At 42.8% G+C, this 19923-nt stretch overlaps 1 protein-coding gene and 1 long non-coding RNA gene across 3 annotated transcripts in view; one reads left to right on the top strand and one right to left on the bottom strand.

Annotated features, from left to right (window-relative positions):
- LOC130198165 (receptor-type tyrosine-protein phosphatase mu-like) overlaps window positions 1-19923 on the top strand; it is a 143340-nt gene that overhangs the window by 101172 nt on the left and 22245 nt on the right. For both annotated transcript variants that reach the window (XM_056421281.1, XM_056421282.1), the window contains exons 17-22: window positions 4873-5186; window positions 7374-7454; window positions 8099-8125; window positions 11066-11259; window positions 15111-15198; window positions 16156-16232. In XM_056421281.1, the coding sequence (XP_056277256.1) occupies window positions 4873-5186; window positions 7374-7454; window positions 8099-8125; window positions 11066-11259; window positions 15111-15198; window positions 16156-16232 (781 nt within the window). The remainder of the gene's footprint in view (window positions 1-4872; window positions 5187-7373; window positions 7455-8098; window positions 8126-11065; window positions 11260-15110; window positions 15199-16155; window positions 16233-19923) is intronic.
- LOC130198166 (uncharacterized) lies at window positions 15532-19911 on the bottom strand. Its single transcript, XR_008832574.1, has 2 exons — window positions 19722-19911; window positions 15532-16184 (listed from the first exon to the last, which is right to left on the bottom strand). It is a non-coding gene; the product is annotated as an uncharacterized LOC130198166 (long non-coding RNA).

Consider the following 19923-nt stretch of genomic DNA (forward strand, 5'->3'; position numbering starts at 1 on the left):
AACAGAGGGCAAAGCCGCGGTGACGCTCGCCACCGTCCGAGTTGGTCGTCCTGGGAGGGGAGGAGTGAGCGAGGGGTATCCGGGTGGTTGCAATCTGCAACACCCCTGAATGCAGTTTGATGCTTTTCTCTACCCTGACACAGCAGAGGGACTTCAATTAAAAAACATAATGTTTGCACGAAATATCTACTCATGAATCTAGTCTATAAATATTGGTGTTGCTTGATGTTCCTTCTGTTTTATTATATCAGCTTATACAAAATATATTTCATTCGGGAGAGAACAGTTCCATTTCCATCTGGCAGGTGGTCACTTATATCATAAATCCCTGATGTTATGATGAGCGCATGCATTTAATTTAGTGGCCCTGTTGGTAAACAAACGTGTATGCCACTTTGCGTACCGCAATTCCTCAAACTTTTTCAATGATATAACCAGAAGAGAAGAAAATTGCTTAAAATGTTTAAATTGCACTGAAAACACACAGTCATACACATCATCATTCACGGGAGGCCTACTGAGCACCCCATGTTTAACATAATGTGCTCAGGGCAAATACCTTCATTAAACCTCACCAGCCGAACATGCAGCAAGAATCACATTAATTGGTACAAGCCTTGCAGATTTTTGCACCTACGAGCTCTGAATGTTGATGAGGAAGGGGAAAGAGGAAGAGCAGCAGGACGACGTTTCAGTGCATAGATTTTAACATGATTTTATCATTTTCATCTGTTTGGCACTTTACTGTACAGTTGTTCTCGTCAGCTACTTTCTGAACTACATGTAACATACATTTGAATAATACCGACAGGGACATTGCGATAGAGGGAGAAATCTGAGTTGCAACTTTTGGTATCGAGTCTAAATGTTTATTCTTGAGAAAATAAATGCAGTCGGAAGCTTGCACACACTATTTATATTGTTGAGCAAATGGTATCAAGTTTGAATCATAAAATCAAAATTGATACACATGTAAAAGACATTTGAGTTACAATTGCAAGTGAGAAAATAATTATCTTTTGATTTTAGAGACCGGGACATTTTGCTATTCAGGCTTTCAGGTGGTCTGAAGTGTCAATCAAAAGGTCTTTGAGGCAGAGTGGCATCTATAATTAATTGAGATGGTTTCATCACCAGTTAAAAGTTCCGCAGACTAACTTTAAGTATATTTTGTCAATATAATAATGTAATTGTATCAAGCTACCCATATCAACTCCAATTTCAGTCTGCGTCTTCCAGTCGCTGATCCAACTGGAAAAGGAAGGCTTGGCCCGGATATCCACTCGATACACCGGACCCCTGAAATACAGCCCCTTGCACCCAGAGGCTGTCGTCAGGCACTGCTCATGTGGACATTACTCCACTATAACTTCACATGGCCAATAGTTGTTAAATATGTTGTAGAGAACCTTTAAAATCCTAAATAATTCAAACCCCTATATATGCCTCCACATATATTTAATACATCACAGTTTTTAAAAATAATTACAGTAAACATAATAATAATAATAATCATCATTTATTTTATATAGCGCTTCTCTAGACACTCGAAGTCGCTTTACAGTCCAGAGTCCAGTCGTCATACACACACACAGTCATCCCGGTGGTGGTAAACTACCCTGGGGCAGACTGACATAATCCTACTTTTTTGTCACTGTACTCATTCAGTGCTATTGTTGTGTTAAATTATTTTTGGGGATGGATGAGGAGCTAAAATTACATTTAAAAATTAAGAGTTATGAGGGACAATCTTTATTTTATTGAAGACAAAAACTCATCGTCTTAATGAATTGATGAAGACTCAGCAGATGAACAAGCATTGTGCCTTCCTGAATACAGTCTGTATTCAAAAAACAGTTTCCATCAGTTCTTTGTAATTTTGTCCTGAGGTAAATATAAAGATGGATAAACGGATAAAGGAGGGATGACTAAATGGAAGAATGTGTTAAAGATGGAGAGAAGTTTGCCATGAGACGCAGTGCAAACAACGACTGAAATGCCCCCACTGGGTGAATCAAAGACGCTTCTGTTGCCCCTCCCAGCTGCGTGTCAGTCATCTAACACGCACACACACACACACACACACACACATGCACAGCGGATGTGTGTGGATCGTCTAATGAAGCCTTCTTTGTCCCAATGTCACAAGGTTTAGGCGGCTCTGCCGCTGAAATGAGGCCCACCATGCTGAGCTTGAGGTTTTGAAGCTCTTGTTTTAGAAGTTGCCGCAGCATCACCTCCCACTGAACAGAGACTCTGGCAAACGCAAACAGACACACAATTCACGGGGCTTCCTTTTTGTCGTAGCTGAACTCGCGGAGTCAGAAGCCCGGCTCACTTGGATCCGAGATGAGCCACGTCTGTCATGTAATCCCTCTAATGAGAGTTGCCTAATATAGTCACCTGGAGTGTTTGCTCAGTCTTTACTTCCTCAAACACCTCTGCCATCTGTCTGTCTCTTCCCCTTTTCAGATGCACATTCAATGCTGTTTAAAAAAAACATTCCCATTAGTATTGTTGGGCATTCCTGCAAGCAGTCAGTGTAGCTGTATGCTAACTACCAGGGGACATGATAAATGGTCACATTCATCATGATGCACAAACACTCCGATGTACACTTCCTCGTACTATCTCCGTCGGCACATCAGACCCTGTAATATAGTCATCTATCATTAAATTCCCCCCTCTTACAAATGAGGAGAGAATAGCATGGCAATTAATCTCCATCTAACACCCACGGTGCCTCGCAAACATCCCAGTATTGCTGGTGCTTTCCTCCTTTTGGCACTGGTGTCTGTGCGTCCTCGTTTATCTCCGCGCTTGTTCCTCAGCTGTTACACAGGCCAGGAAAGCGGAAATGCAAGTCCTAACAGACAGACATAAAAGAAGGGATACAGTATTAAAACCTAGGATTATGGTGGTTCTTAATGGTCTTCCGCATGAGTGCACACAATGCCGAATCATTCTTAATATTGCCTGGGGTACATACAGCTTCCCCTCCCCTCCTCACGTCTCCCCATTACCAGATGAAGCTATAACGTAAGGCAGGAGACGAGATTTCCATATTGTTCCCCGCTCTAATTGCAGATTAAAGACAAAAAGTGAGTCCGGCATGATGAAAATGTCACTACTTTGTCACTTTGCCTTCTGAGGAGCGGATCCACCATTAGCCTCACGTCGCGGCCTTCAGAGCAAATGACTGTTTGAAGGCAGCGGGGGCCTGTTGCCATATGGCACCAGGCGGCGTCAAAATTGAATAAACAGAGGAGATTTGCGAAAACAAAGCAGCAGGAGTGCATCATTAGACCGCAGTTGTCCGTGAGAGAGACTGCAATTCAAATAGGGAGAGGGGTCACACAGAGAGGAACAAAGTGTGAGGATCAGTGTGAAGGCTGCCATAGTTAATTTGTACAGCGCTCGCTCCCCTCCAGCTACCGAACAGCAGCAGACATCCGATATGGTTCCAGCTGACGGTGCGTTCTCGCTCAAGCCGGTTGCTGTTTTTCTGTTGACAAGCTACCGGGGAACATGTGTAGGTCTAACTGCGAGTTAGAGTGATAACATGATGCATTATTTATCACCGTACAGCAAGTGGCTCCTATTTCTGGGGAGGTCAGGGTCAGTTCCCAGTCAGGGTGTTGCTCACTGGGGACACTTCTGCAGTCGGAGGTTGGAATAATAGAGGGAAACAGTTTTGAGCTAAAATTGCGAGCTTATCAAATCTTTGAATTTTCTAATCGGCTGCATATTTATTCAGTGATTTGTTAACTTCATCAACGGCCATTTTCAAAATCCGTGCATGTTATTCCTATCGTCTTAGATAGTCCAACAAAATTAGTAAACATGAACTCTCTCCCAAACTAAATCCAAAAACCAACAATGCTGAGAGCTCCCAGGGGAATGTTCTGAACACTATAAAACGGAAAACACGATAATAGAATAAAGCTCATTTAGATAATGAAAAGGCAAATATTCCCCCAGAATATTTGCTTTTTTATTGTCTGTGGAGCAGCTCCAGACTTTATACTTTGAGACGCATGTCTCTGTTGTCTGGCTTCGAGAGAGAGTAGCTCATGTTCACAAATATTGATTGAACTTTCCCGGGTCGTGAAGGTAACGTTGTAAATCTTAAATCAGGTGGTGTTCCCCTTTAAGTTTATATGATTATTACATTATACATTTAGTCCAACTCATACATATCAATGAGAGTAGGCTAAATGTGTGGGACTAGAAAACACACACACACACATGATTAATGCAAAGATGCTTGTACATGAATGTGTTTACACAGTGAGGATTACAGCCCACAGTGTTAATCAGTGTAATGTCCATTGGGAGGATGCTGCAGAGCCTGGGGCCACAACAAGAGGTGTGACCCTTGTGTGTGTGGGGGTCAAACAGCAGGCCTGGGCTCAAGACTTTATTAAAGTCTCACATGATGCATCCGGGCTGAACAGTTCATGAATATCGACATCGATCTGATCGCGCACAGCTTTAGGTGATAGGTAACATCTAGAATGAGTCAGCAAAAGTGACATGTGATCTGTCCATCTGTGCTGTGCTTGTGCATGTGTGTGTTTGCGTGTGTGCGTTTCTTTTTCTGTGTGTTCTCTCCGTACCCGATGCATATCAGCATATCGACCTAACCCTAATCCTGATGTATTTGGGTTAGGGTGTCACACATACTCCAGGATTTATACCGCACTGCTTGAAAAAGCACCTGGAGTCTAATGAAGCCTAATAGGACCACAACACAGGGCACATTAGCTCAGCCATCACATTACATCTACGAGTCATTGCTCCCATTATCATATCCGAGAACGGTTGTTGCTTTCGTCTGATTGTTATTTTTGTATTTCGTCCCCCGTAAAGGAAATTGGCCAAGAAGCGTAAGGAGACGCTGAACAGCACCCGGCAGGAGATGACCGTGATGGTCAACTCCATGGACAAAAGCTACACGGAGCAGGGCACCAACTGTGACGAGGCGCTGTCCTTCATGGACACGCACAACCACACGCTGAACACCCGCAGCGAGGGCGCGCCCACGCTCAACGGCCGAAGCGAGTGCGCGCTTACGCTTAACGGGCGCAGCGAGTGTGCGCTCACGCTCACCGGACGCAGCGAGTGCGCGCTCACGCTCAACAGCCGCAGCGAGTGCGCGCTCGCGCTCACGCTCAACAGCCGAGGTAAGACGGCCTCGCTTCAGCCGACTTGCCGACCGTCACAAGCAGCGAGCACCGCGGAGGCAATTTATTTGGTTTGGTCACGTGGGAAAGAATTCCGACTTGACTGCTCAGGAAATAATTACACTGGGGCAACCTAAACGTGTGAGTCGGATACTCTTCCAACAGGGGAGTCAGGCACATATTAAGTAGGGGGGAAAACGGTATTCAATCATTATTTGCGATGTGAAATATCTGTTTTTGCATTAAGACTGAAATCTTATTTGTTTTGACTCTCACTACAAAAGAAATTGTAGAATTGTGGAACAATTGTTCTCAAAACTGACCGTTTTACTTTTTCTTTTTACAATGATAAACCCTCCCCCTCCTTTTTTGTAATTTACCACATCCAATTTCATAAATTAGTGTTAAATGGATTTTTAATGAAGAAAAGTCTCAATGCCTCTTTGTTTTCATTTGCCTTGTTCAAACCGAGACTATTCAACCAGTGCAAATGATTTTACAGTAATTGTGTAGCTTTTGAAAATCTACCCTTGTTACTAGCGTTATTGGTAGCCAATGGGGAACCGGCTTATTCATAACAGTGGAAAATGATTCACTTTCATATGACAAAAAGCACTCAGATATGATATTGAAAAAGATATTGATCTTTTTTGTTTTTTCTTCGCAGGCCTCCAAGGGCTGGTTGTACCCTTTTTACATATTCCCCTTTTAAATCTCTTTAGTTTCTCTAATTATTTTTGGTTAAATAAACTAAAAGTAAACTAAAGTCAGCAGTATTAATAATGTACTTCTTAGGAAGTTGCTGATACCAGCACTATACTACATGTATATTGCTGTGCTAATGGCCTGTCTTGTATTGTTATCAACAATCAAGGCAGCTTGAATTCCCAAACCTGACCTCAAAGCTTATTAGTAAACAAGAAAGCTGAGAAGTCCGTTGCGAGGTCCTGAACTCGGCACCCTGTTGTTTCCTATCCAAGAAGGAAAAACACTTATTTAATGTGCTCTGCTACCATAGCCTATATTCATTTTCTCTGTCCCGGGTTAAAGTTAATACTTTGTTGATCGACAGCTCAGCTGTCTGCACCCAGGGCTTGACCTGGTATAATCCCAGTCAAAACCATCAGATTAAAACTCCCCAGCAGCCTCTGTCTCCACACCCCTGCAGAGGTTGAGCCCCAAAGATGCTCTGACCTTGATTAACTGTCTGTTAGCGTGGATGTTCAAATCTGGCCCTCTGTCCGCCAGCGCAAATGATTTAAATGCATTACTTTAGACTCTATCAGTGTAATGCCTTCGATACTGTACGCTCACGCTCTCCATGACCTTACATGGCTGTCAATCGTGTCATGTGGGCTCTAAACACGCCGCTGACAGATTATAGTCCTGAACAAACTGCACTGATAACCCAAACCCTGCGAGCACGGTTGCTGGTTCTGGTTTTACTGCATGAGGAACTCAAAGTCTGATAAGAGAGAAGATGGCAATACGGTTATAAACTTGTTTTTTATATATGTCAACTGTATTTGAGCATTTTTATTTCATGCTACTTTATATTTACACTCATTCGCCGCATTTTAGAGGGAAATACTGCATTTGTTTTGTTCCACTGCATGTATTCCAGCTAAAGTTACTATGCTTATCAAGTCGACTTCAAATCACATGATCGTCTTTTAAAATATGTTCTATATATGCTCCAAATACATATCTAGCCATGCACAATTAGTGCAACTTTAGTTGAGTTTGCTGAGGTCTCTGAGATTTCTGCTGCCAACAACATACAATGAAGGCCAATGTAATTGTGTTTGTAAGCCAGAGAATCACATTTACCAGACTGTAAGTGGGAAATCAGTTTAATGATAATATTATTGTCTAATTACAGGGACACGGGGAATCTGTCATTGTATTAAAAACACACCACTGTTTGCATAAAATCTGGGTAAAAAAAAGAGAGTGAACTTTGTTGAGAATTTTTTTAGGAAATATCAACAGTCCAAGAAACATCTAACAATATTTGTGCAATCTGAGCCACTGTCTGCCAATAATCTTTGCATTTAAACTATTAATTCCAAACTGATAGTGTTTTTGAGAATATATACAGCATCATGAAACATGATAATACATTATTATTGTTAAAGTTGTGATTACTAAATCCACTTGATTTCCTTGTGTTCTGTTCCTGTCCAGCTGGATCACCCCCCTCCTCCTTCACGCTGCCTAAAGCCAACACGCTCAGTGCGTCCATCCCCACCAACGCCTACTACCCAGGTAAACACACACTGTATGTGCTCACGCTAATCTGTTGGTCAACAGAGCAGTGTTTAGTGTAGAAGCTGTGGTGGAGAGTGAAACCGGAAGGTGTGATACGCAGACGTCGTGACACCTTCAGAAGTGTTGGGATGAGTTGATGAGAGAAAACCAAATCAGTAATAATTAGTTTTATGTTCATGGTAAGACCTATTTTTATGTGAATTACATTCTAATAAAATGATGGGTGGTATGAATGGCTTTAAGTGCTTTAAAAATTAGAGAACAATTTCACAAATGAGAAGCTAGATAAATTGACTTTGGATGGGTTTACACCCTGCTACATCTGTGGCTGTAACATAAAGGGTTTTATATTCTCAGCTGTTCAATCATAACTTTAATTTCTCCAAATAGTATAGCCTAATTGTATGTCTTCTGTTATCAGATCATAGCTCATTGATGAGATGAAGTAAAGGCCAGCTAGATTTCTAATCAACTAAATGTAGTGTATAATTAGCTTTTTCTCTGGGACATATGAGGCCGTCTTGGCAAACTGTCTGTTATCTTTTGTTATTGTTGTTTTCTGTGGATTTATCTTGGCTTCTTTTATTTACTGCAATTCTCTTTCCTCCTCCAACTTCTGCACTTGTTGGGGATATGAGCAGATCCCTTTGTGCCAACTGCTATCTTAGGTGAGACACATCTCCTTTTCCCATTGCTGTTGATTATGTATTCTTACTTCTACGTTGAGGAACATTACCGTGCATTACACTCATACGATGGCTGTTTTGAAGACTTAAAACTTTGAGGACAAAAAAAAACACAGATTTTGTTTTGTTCTCTTTTTTGGTTTGGTTGGCTCTTTTATAAAAGATGGCTTCCTCACCTTCATACCTGCCTGCTGCTTCCCCCCCCCCCCTCCCCTCCCCTTCTCTCTTCCTCATCCTTCCCCTCCTCTTCCTCTCCCTCCTTGTCAAACGAGGGGCTCTCCTGTGCTGAGGCTGGCTTCACTCCATCCCATCCGCATTGCGTGTCGTGCGTGTGATGTCACATACATGTTTGACCTCTCATATGCATGGACAGACATGTGGACTGGATGTGGAGGAGTGTCTAAGGGGGGGCAGCGGGGGGGGGGGGCAGTTTGCCCCGGCGCCAAGGCGACTTTGTGCTGAAGGCAGAGCAGCTGCACTGAGACACAAACAGAAATTAATAATGTGAGAGAGGAAACAGAAAAGCACTCTCTCTCGGCACCCCTCAACAAAAATCTCAAAAACGGGATGCGTTCGGTCTGAACATCTAAAGTCTTGCATTAGCTGTCATGCCCCCCTTCCCCCTCCCCCCTCTCTCCTCGCTACGCAATTTACTCCCCTCCCTCCCTCCAAAACAACAACCTTGTCTATTATTCTTTTTAATGTCGCTCCCCATGCCTTTGGCTAACTAATAGTGACCTACTTGTTTTTGTTTTTTGCCAGTGTTTATTCATCAGTGATAAAATAGAAATATAAAAACACAAATTTTTTTCTTCTGTTAATTAGAACTGGCAAAGTGCAGCATCTTAAAGGAGCATAAGCTGTTTTATACCAGAGGAGCACATAATGCAGCTGCTAAGTGGGGCACTAGAACTGTAATAAATTAATACTCAAGGCCTCGAAGAAAGATGAAATAAGCAACTCTACTCCAGCTCCACCACAAGCACCATACCTGCTTTTACAAGTACACAACGTTCTGGGTTTTTTCTTTCCGACACATGACTGCCACCTAAAGCAGTGTCTTTCATCATCAATGGTATGACGGCTGCTTATGTTAGTTCCACATTTAATGAAGCATGAAATAATTAACATGAAATTGTCGCAGCCAGAAAAGGTTACATGCTTTCAGTTGCGACACATTCAGTCGCAGCATTGTCTCATCAGTTGAGGTTAACCATCAAAACTGATTAGATCATAGAGGAGTTGTTATTTTTTCGATTTTATCGCACACTCCTATTTTAAAAATAAATAAATAGATTTGCTACAAATGCAGGTGTTACCACTAGCACATGCAATCATAATTATAGCAATTATAGACAGAAATCCAGAATGTCAGAATACAAAAAAAATAACAAATACAAATTTGAAACAAATACAACTTGTTTTTAAGACGACCAGTATTTCACCATTAATTTCTCCCTCGAAATCCATGACTTCCTTGTTTTGTTCTTTTACTTTTGTCTTGCACTGTTGAAATTGCCCCATCCATCCACTCAACATCCCCCTTGACTAGGCTTTCTGCCTCGGCCGTTTGGACTGAGAGGGCATGTGATCTAGCCCTGTAGCGTAGCTCTAAAACACACTCTACTGTAACAGGTTCTCATGCTGTATTGTTGCTTATCCCCTCTCTCCTCTCTTCTCCTCTCTTTCTCTTTACATACGTAACCTCCTATTTATCTGCTATCTAAAAAGTGCCCATTAATGGTAAGTTTTCCCAAGTGGGCCCTGGGTTTGGGGGAAGGAGGTGGTGTTTACTCAGAAAGCAAGCCAAAAGTGAGAGGCTGCTTCTGACCTGGACATTACGACATTTATTGCATGACCAGTGGACATGTTAGCATCTCACCACCCTCCGCACCATGCCACCAAGCCTCCATTAGCCTAGCATGGTCAAAGTGCGTACAGTGCCCCATGGCAGCATCACCTCATACATTTTCCTCCCATCTCCGCTTCCCTCCTGTTTATTTTTTTACATTTTTTTTAGGTTTGATTGTTTTAGTTTTTAATTTTTTCGGGGAGGGCAAACGGGCGGCAGGGGTTGAATCCTCGCTGTGTCTGTGTGATGCTCCTGACGGTGCCTGCTGCAACATGCTCACTGTGGGCCACCGCACCCACTCACATCCTCCTCTTCCATGTTTCTGGACACCCTCCATCGTCCGCTGGCTCCCCACAGCATCTGTGCCTCATGTCTGCCACTGACTGGATTACAGTATGAAAGCACTGGAATGGACTCTGGCTCTCAATATGAGCTGCAGCCCAAACCAGCATACTGTACTGCCAGTAAACCAAAAAAAAGTAAACTTGTTTTACAGCTCTTCTATACTTTTACAACTGCTCTATACTGTTTCTTGCAGTTGAAAACTTATTTTATTCTGACAGTAGCCATATTAAATGCTCATAGTGTACGTGCTGTACTTAAAGGGCCTCATATGGCTATATGGTGTCCGACAGCAGGCCTGTAATATTACACATTTTCCAGCCACACACTGAGACAGATGGACCTGAACCTTCCCACCACCACATGACTCATTCTATTACTCAATGATGTTGTGTTGTTGTGACCATCCATAACAAACAGATTACTAGTGGAGAGTTGTTTGTCAATCTGGAAGGCGGTGACATAATGCTAAACAGTAAATGAGATAATGAGCCATCTGTTAATGGGAACAATTGTAACTGAGATATGAAATGGGAGACGAGGGACAACACCTAGGCAACCAAACTCCACTTTGTGCGCCGTTTAGCTCGTAAAACAAACACTGCCATTTGCTGCTTCAAGCATTATGTCACCCGTATGTATCTGATAACAATATACTGGTTTAATCTGCGTTGCTGGCGCCAACCTCTGTGTCCTGACCGGCTCTGACCTGTTGTTGTGTCCCCCAGATGAGAGCCAGAACATGGGCAGCGACACCAGCAGCCTGGTGCAGTCGCACACCCACTCGCTGAGGAAGCGGGAGCCGGTGGATGTGCCGTACCAGACGGGTCAGCTGCACCCGGCGATCCGCGTGGCAGACCTCCTCCAGCACATCACCCAGATGAAGTGCGCCGAGGGCTACGGCTTCAAGGAGGAGTACGAGGTATAGGACGTAGCCCAGGCTCAAATAAAGCCCGGCGATAGACTTGTAACTTCTCCACCGATATTCTCGAGTGTAAATGTGCATCGGTCTGATGCGAGGCTTCGTCTGTGTCATGGTGTAAGGTCCCGTGCCTCTGTCACTGTCTCTCTCTCTCTTTCTGTCTGTCTCCCTCTCTCTCTCTCTGTTTTGTCTCTCCCCAGATGCACTTTTATGATAAATTGTGAATATGCCCCGCCTCTGTGTGTTTACGGTGCGGTTCGTTTTGTTGTTCATCTGCTCCTTGTTGTTTGCAGCGAGCACTGTGCGCCGTGTGTTGCTGTCCCAGTTCCCCTCAGAGACTTAGATGTAGACCAACGTGAATGAAATGCAACCCCCCCCCCGCCCCCCCCCACACACACGGCTGTGTTAGCCATGTCCCCTCCTTCACTTGAATCAGGTCCACTTGCTGCTGTCTTAAGGCTGTCGTCAAATTCCAGCGTTCCTAATCGGACGCCAAGACAAAAGATTTTGCCCCAGATGAGCGTCACTTTCATTTCCTCTCATTAGTCCGGGAGGCTGGCAGGGCTTGGCTCCACTCCAGCCTCCTCCCCATCCCTCAGCACCACACCAGCAGGCCTCATCTCACCCTGATGCCACGCTGCAACAGACATGGCTTCAAGCTATACTTTCAACATCCGTCTTTTGAAATATCTCATCTGTATCACTCCAGTCTTTCTATCCGACATCACATCTTTTTCTTCACCCGGTGAATGTATTCCCTTTACCTGTTTTTTTCGCTTCATCTCTTTTTCACTTTCTTATTTACTCCTCCCAGCATTGTTTCCTTGCTTTCTTCTCTCTCTCTCTCTCTCACGTCATCTCACTCCCTGCTTAGTTCTTACTAACTGCGGGCCAGATTTATCAGTAATTAACTCCCAACTTCCCCCTCATGACTGCAGAATTAAATAATGCAGCCTCCCATTGCTACCTGCAGCATGAGATCATTGAAGGGCTGGAGTGCTTTGGGCTGCCCTCCGGGCCTTATTCATTATGGATAAAGGTGTTGTGGGTTCACGCGGCCGGCATCGCATGGATGCGTAACAGTCAATCAAAAGGCGGTAATGCCAACGACTGATTGGACCCCATCTCCTTACCCTGTTGTCACCGGGCTGTCCTCAGCCTGTTGTAAAACAAAAGACCTGTGGGATGCTTCAAGTGTGTGACGAGGCTCATTCTCACTTGGCTAGAGCGATTCATTTGTGTGTTGTGTTCCGCTGCTGTCTTCTTCATCTCAATCTTGTCTTCAGGTTAATGCCCTTTTTAACTGTTTATTATTGATGATGATTGGAGCTCAGTGCACATCTAAACCTGTTGACTTACACTGTACTATATCTCTCTCTGACCCATGCTTCTTGTTAATTCTGTACGTTAACTTTGGATCAGATAAACGAGGTAAGCCAATACTTTTGGTTATTTGTGATTTTTTTATTTATTTTTTTACTTGTAATTGAATGATGCCTGTTGGCTATTTCTAAGTCCCTGTGGGATTACATCATCTCACATTTATGATCTAGTCTGAAAAGGGAATTTACCAACAGCAGTAACCAAAGCTTTTGATAGTCTGCAGATGATAAATTGTGTGAAATAGTAACTTTATTTGTATGTCAAGTCTATACAATTTCACTGTAAAACCCTTTTTTCATGATGAGAAATTCTTGCATCTATAACTGCTCAATAAGTTAATGCTTATATTTCTTTATCAAGCTTTTCGAAAGCATACCACTCCAGTACAATGTAAAAAAATATATATTTTGTAAGATAACATAATCACCACCAGCAATTGCAGACATTGTACTAGTTAATTACATATGTAGGTGTGGGTCTACACATTCATTAGTGTGTTTTATTATCACATAGCTGAACCCACTAAATCCCAAAGTTAATTTACAAGTTGGACCAAACAGATGATATGACTGGTAATTGGAAAACACCATGAAAAAGGAAGGCTGCCGTTTCACAATTTATGTTGTGTCCTTTGCAAAAGCTTCATAACGCCGTCTTTATTATAAACTATCACAAAGTATCTGCATGTCCAAACCCTTTTGCACGTCGACTTACCACAAAGGAACACCAGTCCGTTTGAATGAGTCTCCTTTTCTCACACACACTAACTCGTGAATCCAAATGCAACTCACTCCACAATTTTGTTTCTTTGTGTTCCCATCCTTTTTTTTTACCTTTTGCTTTGCCATAGTGTGGATTGTATGTCAAGTGCTCTGCTGCCACTGTACTGTATGTAGATGTTCCCGTAGTGATCGCTGCAGAGAAAGAGGTTACGGTCCGAGCAGAGCTGGGACTGGCGTGCAGCCGGGAGCCTGTAATTAAAAACATACCAATTTGGATCTGGGCCAATAGCAATAATTTGACGGATGGTGAAAAACGACCAGCAGATGCACTAAAATGAAGTACAACAACAACTTTTACTGCAACATAGTTGTTTCCTGGCGAAGCTACAGTTTCAATCACTGTCTCGAGATTTGTAAGCAGCCAAATATTCCCAGTCTGGGTATATAGCCTTTTAATTGAAAGCTTTCATATAATCTCTACCTCATGGGATTCTTAAACTTTATCAGCATAATTCTTTATTTTTTGATGAATTCAGCCTCTAAACAGCCTGAAGAAGGAGACAAGAGCATCTGAGACAGGCAGGGTCACTCAGTTTAAGCGAGAACTGTTCTAAAGTTGGCAGGTAAAGCCTTTCGGCTTGAAGATGATTTGTCTTCAGATTCTTGATGTTAGACCTGAATCCTTCAAAGTGACAGAGAGAATGACGTTGGCCCGAGCGCTTACTCAAGACATACTGCCACAGGAGGGGAGGCCTAAGTAATCCATCGCCGAGACATGCTCCCATCTTCACTGGAAGGATGGGACATATTTTTAGCCTATTAAAGCTGTTTCTCAGTGAAGTCACTAATCCTCTGGACTTAATATAGGAATGTGTCCTTGTGCGGTATCTGAAAGGCCTTTATTGGCTAGACAAACGGCCTGCTGCCTGCAGTGTAGCGCTGAGATGAATGAAACTATCCAGTCCTGGAACACTGATGATTGAAGACAATGCCGCCTCGCTCTCCCCGACTGGCTCGGCACGCTAAAAGAAGCTCTCCAAACAATCTGTTAAGGCTCAGATAAATGCTTCCGAATCCTTACTTTCAGATAGTCTGCATTCCAATGTATTGGCAGACTTTTTTTAAATGTGCATTAGCCGACTATTATAAAGCCAGAACAATAACATGTTTTTGTCCAGACTAGTCTGCTTGGAGCCAACCCCACCCGCTCCTGCTGAACAGCGGTGGACTGGCAGTGGAGACATATTTTCATAATTTGGCTTAATTGTGCCTGGTGTGCCATCAGAATGGAAATCTCCCCAGCGAGAGATGATACATATTTCATGAGGGGTAATCTGAGCGGCGCAGTTTTGATGTGCAGACGATGAGCTCGCTTTATTTTTCCCCACGACAAACTGATTGAGTCCTTCAGAAGCGGCAGAATGACAGCCGCCGCGGTGGCGCCGCCCAGCAGAGCGGCACAGGGGGAGAGCTTTGAGTGTGACACCCGCCACTTCTGTCCTAATGGCACTAGCTGTTTGACACCGCTCCCCAGGATCCACCACCCTCTCAGTGTTTCATGTCTAATAATGATGTGAATATATCTCTGCCCTGTGTCTTTTTTTCTATTGCCAATGTTCCCTTTCCCTTTTTTTGTGGCGCTGAAAGAGGAAGATTGTGTTCTTTAGCCTGTTATCATTTAGAGTGCTCACACATGACACCATATTTCATCTCCCCCTCTCTGTTCTCTGTTTTCTGTCTTTTCAGAGCTTTTTTGAAGGACAGTCTGCGCCATGGGACTCTGCCAAGAAGGATGAGAACCGCATGAAGAACCGATATGGGAATATTATTGCATGTGTGTACAAAGCACCTCCTGAGCGCTCATGAATTTCTGTGTGCCGTCCCCATTCTTGTGGCTGATTTATTGGCCAGGCTTGTGACTCTGGATAACTATAAGCTGCTCAAACAGAGTTTTATTATCAGCCAACGAGAGCAGCTTTGACCTTTCCAATCTACTTTTATATTCATCTTCCTGCAGTGTCTTTTCAGTTATGAGAAGAAATAAGCCATGCAGCATAATGGCACATAACGTGCCTCTGCAATTTTGTAAGAAATGTTGAATTTTATTTTACAATTCATCATCTTTCCAAACTTGAGCAAATTTGCAAATTAGTGCTGATTGTCTCAGTCAAGTTTGTTTCAGCCTTCTTTAATCTCTGCTGTCACAGAAATAAACCTTGAATACAATTACTTTAAAGTTACATTTCTTGACTTCGGACTGCAAATATTGTACAGAACATACAATTGCAACAAATTATTTTTGAATATGAACACAAATCTAGATTTAAGGCTGCATTGTTTTAATTTCATTGATGTTACTGACCATAAATGCATGTTCATATTCAGGTTGAGCCCATTGTAGTGTATACATGGTGTTCTAACTGCTGATTTTATTAACCCTTAAGGTATTCCATGAAGAAAGTTTCAAATAGCTAAAATCAGCGAGTCCCCAAACAATTATTTTAATTATTTTGTTCTCCTAACTTCTTATCATCAATGTTTCCAACTGACAGCAGCATCATTGTGTTTGCCATACAGGATCAGTCACGTGACATGAGCCATGTTGCATTTCCACCACTCTGTTTCCATTTGTGCCACAGCATGAAGCCCCTCTTGTCACTCCTCCATCACCACTTCCCATTCCTCTCTTTTACTGTCGGTGTCTCCGTCCCTCTCACGCTTTTCTTCTCCTGATGCCCTCGTTAATATGATTAATTCAACGCTGGTTTCTTCCTCCCATCCTCTCTTCCAGATGATCACTCCCGTGTCAGGCTGCAGGCCCTGGAGGGGGAACAGAGCTCCGATTACATTAATGCAAATTACGTTGATGTAAGTACACACACCAGCCAGTGCCACCAATGCAAAGGTCACTGCGCTTCCTCTCGGGGAGAGAGAGGGCGCTGGTGCCACCGTTGCGGGGGGCCTAAGGGACAATGCAGCCCCTACTGCCTGCTCATCACATACACACACACACACACACATACACTGTCTTTGTATTAAACTTTAGAGGGCTGCTGTACCACTCTATTCGTTGGATATATTAAGAGGAATGAAGATCAGAGGATGACAGCGCTGGGAGAGAAAAAAGGCAAACAGCACACAGGGGATACTGAGGTTATAGTTTTGGACTGTGCTTTGAACAACAGCATGAACACGATGTGAAAACCAAAACTGAGAAGAAAAGGAGTAGAAACGCCATGGATGATTAATAAGCAAAGTTATAACGATGGATTAAAGTGAAAAAAGAATGCAAGTTACACAAAGAGAGCCCAATATGGTGCCTTTAATGTCAAAAATGTAATAACATATACAGAAGTTGGCCTAAAATAAGTCAGAACTATTCTGCAGGATTTCAGTTTGCCAACTTGTATCCATTAAGGGAAATATTCATCAATCTATGATCCTGATTATCATTGTCAAGGTTTGGTGAAGTAGTTAGTTAAGTTTAGTGGTCATGGTTAAAGGAAACATGTTCAGGTTTATTTCATAGATTGAGCATTTTGACGCGTAAACTATTAAAGTGTCAAAATGCTTTCAAAGTTTAACAGTATACATTCACAATAGCACTTAGATGTGCTTTATATAGAAAAATGGACCTAAACATCTCGGTTTTGGACCTTTTATATGTCCAGTGTCAAAGTCTTATTACACAAACCATCTTCATCAGCTGGCTGCAGCTTTTGCTTATGCAAGCGGTCATTATGGGACATATTCATTGTTACGTCTTGTCTCTTTAAACAATTGAACAAGCAACAAGTCCTTTTCTGGTTGGGACGGTCTTTACAGCCTCACTCTGCTTCACAGCCTCATAAGGCGGACGCCTTCTTCTCTACTGTTGGACACTGACAAACCTCCACGCAGAGTTACGTTTATTAAAACAGCCGCTGTAGCTATCTCCAGAGGTTTTGTTATATGTCTTACCACAGGAGAGAACTTGCACCACAGCACTCGCATGCACTCAGGTGTCTAAGTGTACCTTTACAGTTAGTAAAAGTCATAAAAAGTGGCGTGACATGTGCCTTGTGTTGAGAGCAGATCCAACCCACTTAACCCACACAACATCGAACCTCCTGGTCTGACCTGATTTGCTGTTGATAGCGGTGTTATTAGCAGGATGTGACCAATCACGGCAGCTCACTGGCCTCTTTGAGCAGATGCTTCCGCTTCATGAGTAATGGCCCGGTGATGTTCCTGACTCTCTAAGTGGTTTTCTGCTCTGGAGAGAACTCTTACTCTGTCTCCCATCTTCTCTTCCCCCGCCCCTCTAATGTGGTAATTTGTAATCTCTTGTTACGCCTTCAAACATAAATTCATAATGCAAGGTGTGCCATGGCAAATGCAGGCGGCTTAAATTATTTACCTTTCCCACTATTCAGTTTATGGCCCATTATGCTGCGAAAGGGGCGCTGCAGAGAAGACTCACAACGGAGAGGTCCCCATTATAAGATAAGAATACACGCATATTAAAGAGGGCTCTGATTGAAAAGGATTTCCACTGCACTGCCAGCTTCATTGAAAAAGTACTTAGTAGAAATGCAGGCAGATGGGTAATGATGTTTTTGCTCTTCAGAAAGCTTTTTTAACCATCTAGAAGCTTGTCCTGCCCAATAAACTCTTATGTGTAGAACATTTCCCACAGTGTTTGTTATTGTGCTCTATTATACTGACGATTATTTCAAGCCATGTACGAGTAAGCAGAGTCAGTGAGGGATGTTCCTTTTTTCTGCAGCTGATTGAGTATTTTCATAAGCATTTATGAGGCAGGAAACATATTGTTATGGCCTTTTGTCTGCAGAGTGGTGTTGGTGTGCACTCGGGGCAAACACTGGTTTGCTAGGGGCTGTGTAGAGTTTACTTAAAATAATGCCGTGATGAAACATCTTTACAGTTTCATTTACATTGACCAATAGAAAAACGTTTTATAACTAAATGTATCTGCGAAATGTTCACCATCAACAGATTGTATTCGGTTTTCCCCGCAATACCGTTTTCTAACAACTGAAGCACAATCGGTGGAGGTAGAAATACGCACGGGGTAAATTATCTCGACACACAGCCGGCTACGACAGCAGTTCCCAATTGTTGCCAGCGTGGCATAACATCTAGCGATAACAACTTTGAAGACGAGTTTGACAATATCGACGAAGCTTTTCAAACACGGAGAGAAAGATTTGCTAATAGATTAACTTGTAGTCATCAATTTGTAAGTAATCCACATAGTGTGCAAAGCGACAAGTACGGAGGTGATGGGAGTGGGTGAAAGGGTCCAAAAACACTGTATTTTCACCCGGGACACAGCTGTCCTTTTCCTGTTTTAAATAAGAAGTGGACGTTGACTAATCTGTCACGTAAATTCTGTATTTAAGTAACGTGACTTCTGAAGACACTCTAAACCAAACCCCCATCTCTTTTCAAACCGAACCAGTTTTTAGTCCTAAACCCCCAAAGAGCCTTTGGCAGGCTCACTGAACACAGGTGAAGTACAAACCGTTGTAAAAGGATACGTTACACAGATCTAAGTTTAATGTTATCATGAGTTATTTTTGCTCCATGTAATATTTATTCTCGGCCTAAAAGAGGTTTAAATATCCAGAGGTCGACACGGAATAAAAAGACAAAAGCTTACGACCCCATTGGAGGTTCCTGCTCTACAAGACTGCTATTGCAGAACACACCTTAAGCCCCTATAGTTTTATTTATATGGTGCATTAGTGGTGCATAACAACAACATTGTAATAAATTACCACAGAAAGCTGGGGCTTACACGACCCCTTAGGGTCGAGGGCATCAGGGCAGTTTCTCACCAAGCGTCGCTCTCCCCTTTGACTCATGTGGAGCATACCTATGTTATACTTAAAACGTAGCTGAGGCAGCGTTTACTCTGTTATGTGTTACTATTATATTAACAGTGTTCGTCAAAGGAAGATGTATTTTGTACTGTAGGTGACAGGCTTGGCAGCCCAGAGTTGCAAAAGTGGGCTATCTAGTGATATTCAGGCTGCAAGAAGAATTCATGCCCACAAGCAAAAACATGTCATGCTGCATATTTTACACATTTTACAGCCCACTTTTACTGGAAAGAATGAATGTAAATGTAATCTTTATTACAAGCAATGCAGCAAAAATACAAAGAGCATAACACATATTTAATTCCCCTTGAGTAATTTACACATCCCTGGAAACCAAGCGTGTTCAATTAATAATTTCAACACGGACATTTCTGTGCTTATCTCTTTGTGTTGATCATGAAGGAACGCTCTCATGTACCTAACATGCTTCTAAAAAGCCTTGAGTCCAATTATAGTAAGCTCTACTCACCTGACAGTCACTGTCAGAGTCTCGCCCCCTCTAATCCGACAGCGTCCTGGGCCTCCACTTTACTTGACAGAATTTACATGAAAGCACAAACAAATCTCCTCCTCAGTCCGGAGATAAAGAAGTCATTAAAAATGGAGGACGGTTTGAATGAGCTGAAAGAGCCCTGTGGATGAGAGAGAGAGCGAGTGAGGAAAATATCCTT

The sequence above is a fragment of the Pseudoliparis swirei genome, chromosome 8 (genome assembly GCF_029220125.1).
Source record: "Pseudoliparis swirei isolate HS2019 ecotype Mariana Trench chromosome 8, NWPU_hadal_v1, whole genome shotgun sequence".
Taxonomy (NCBI): Eukaryota; Metazoa; Chordata; class Actinopteri; order Perciformes; family Liparidae; genus Pseudoliparis; species Pseudoliparis swirei.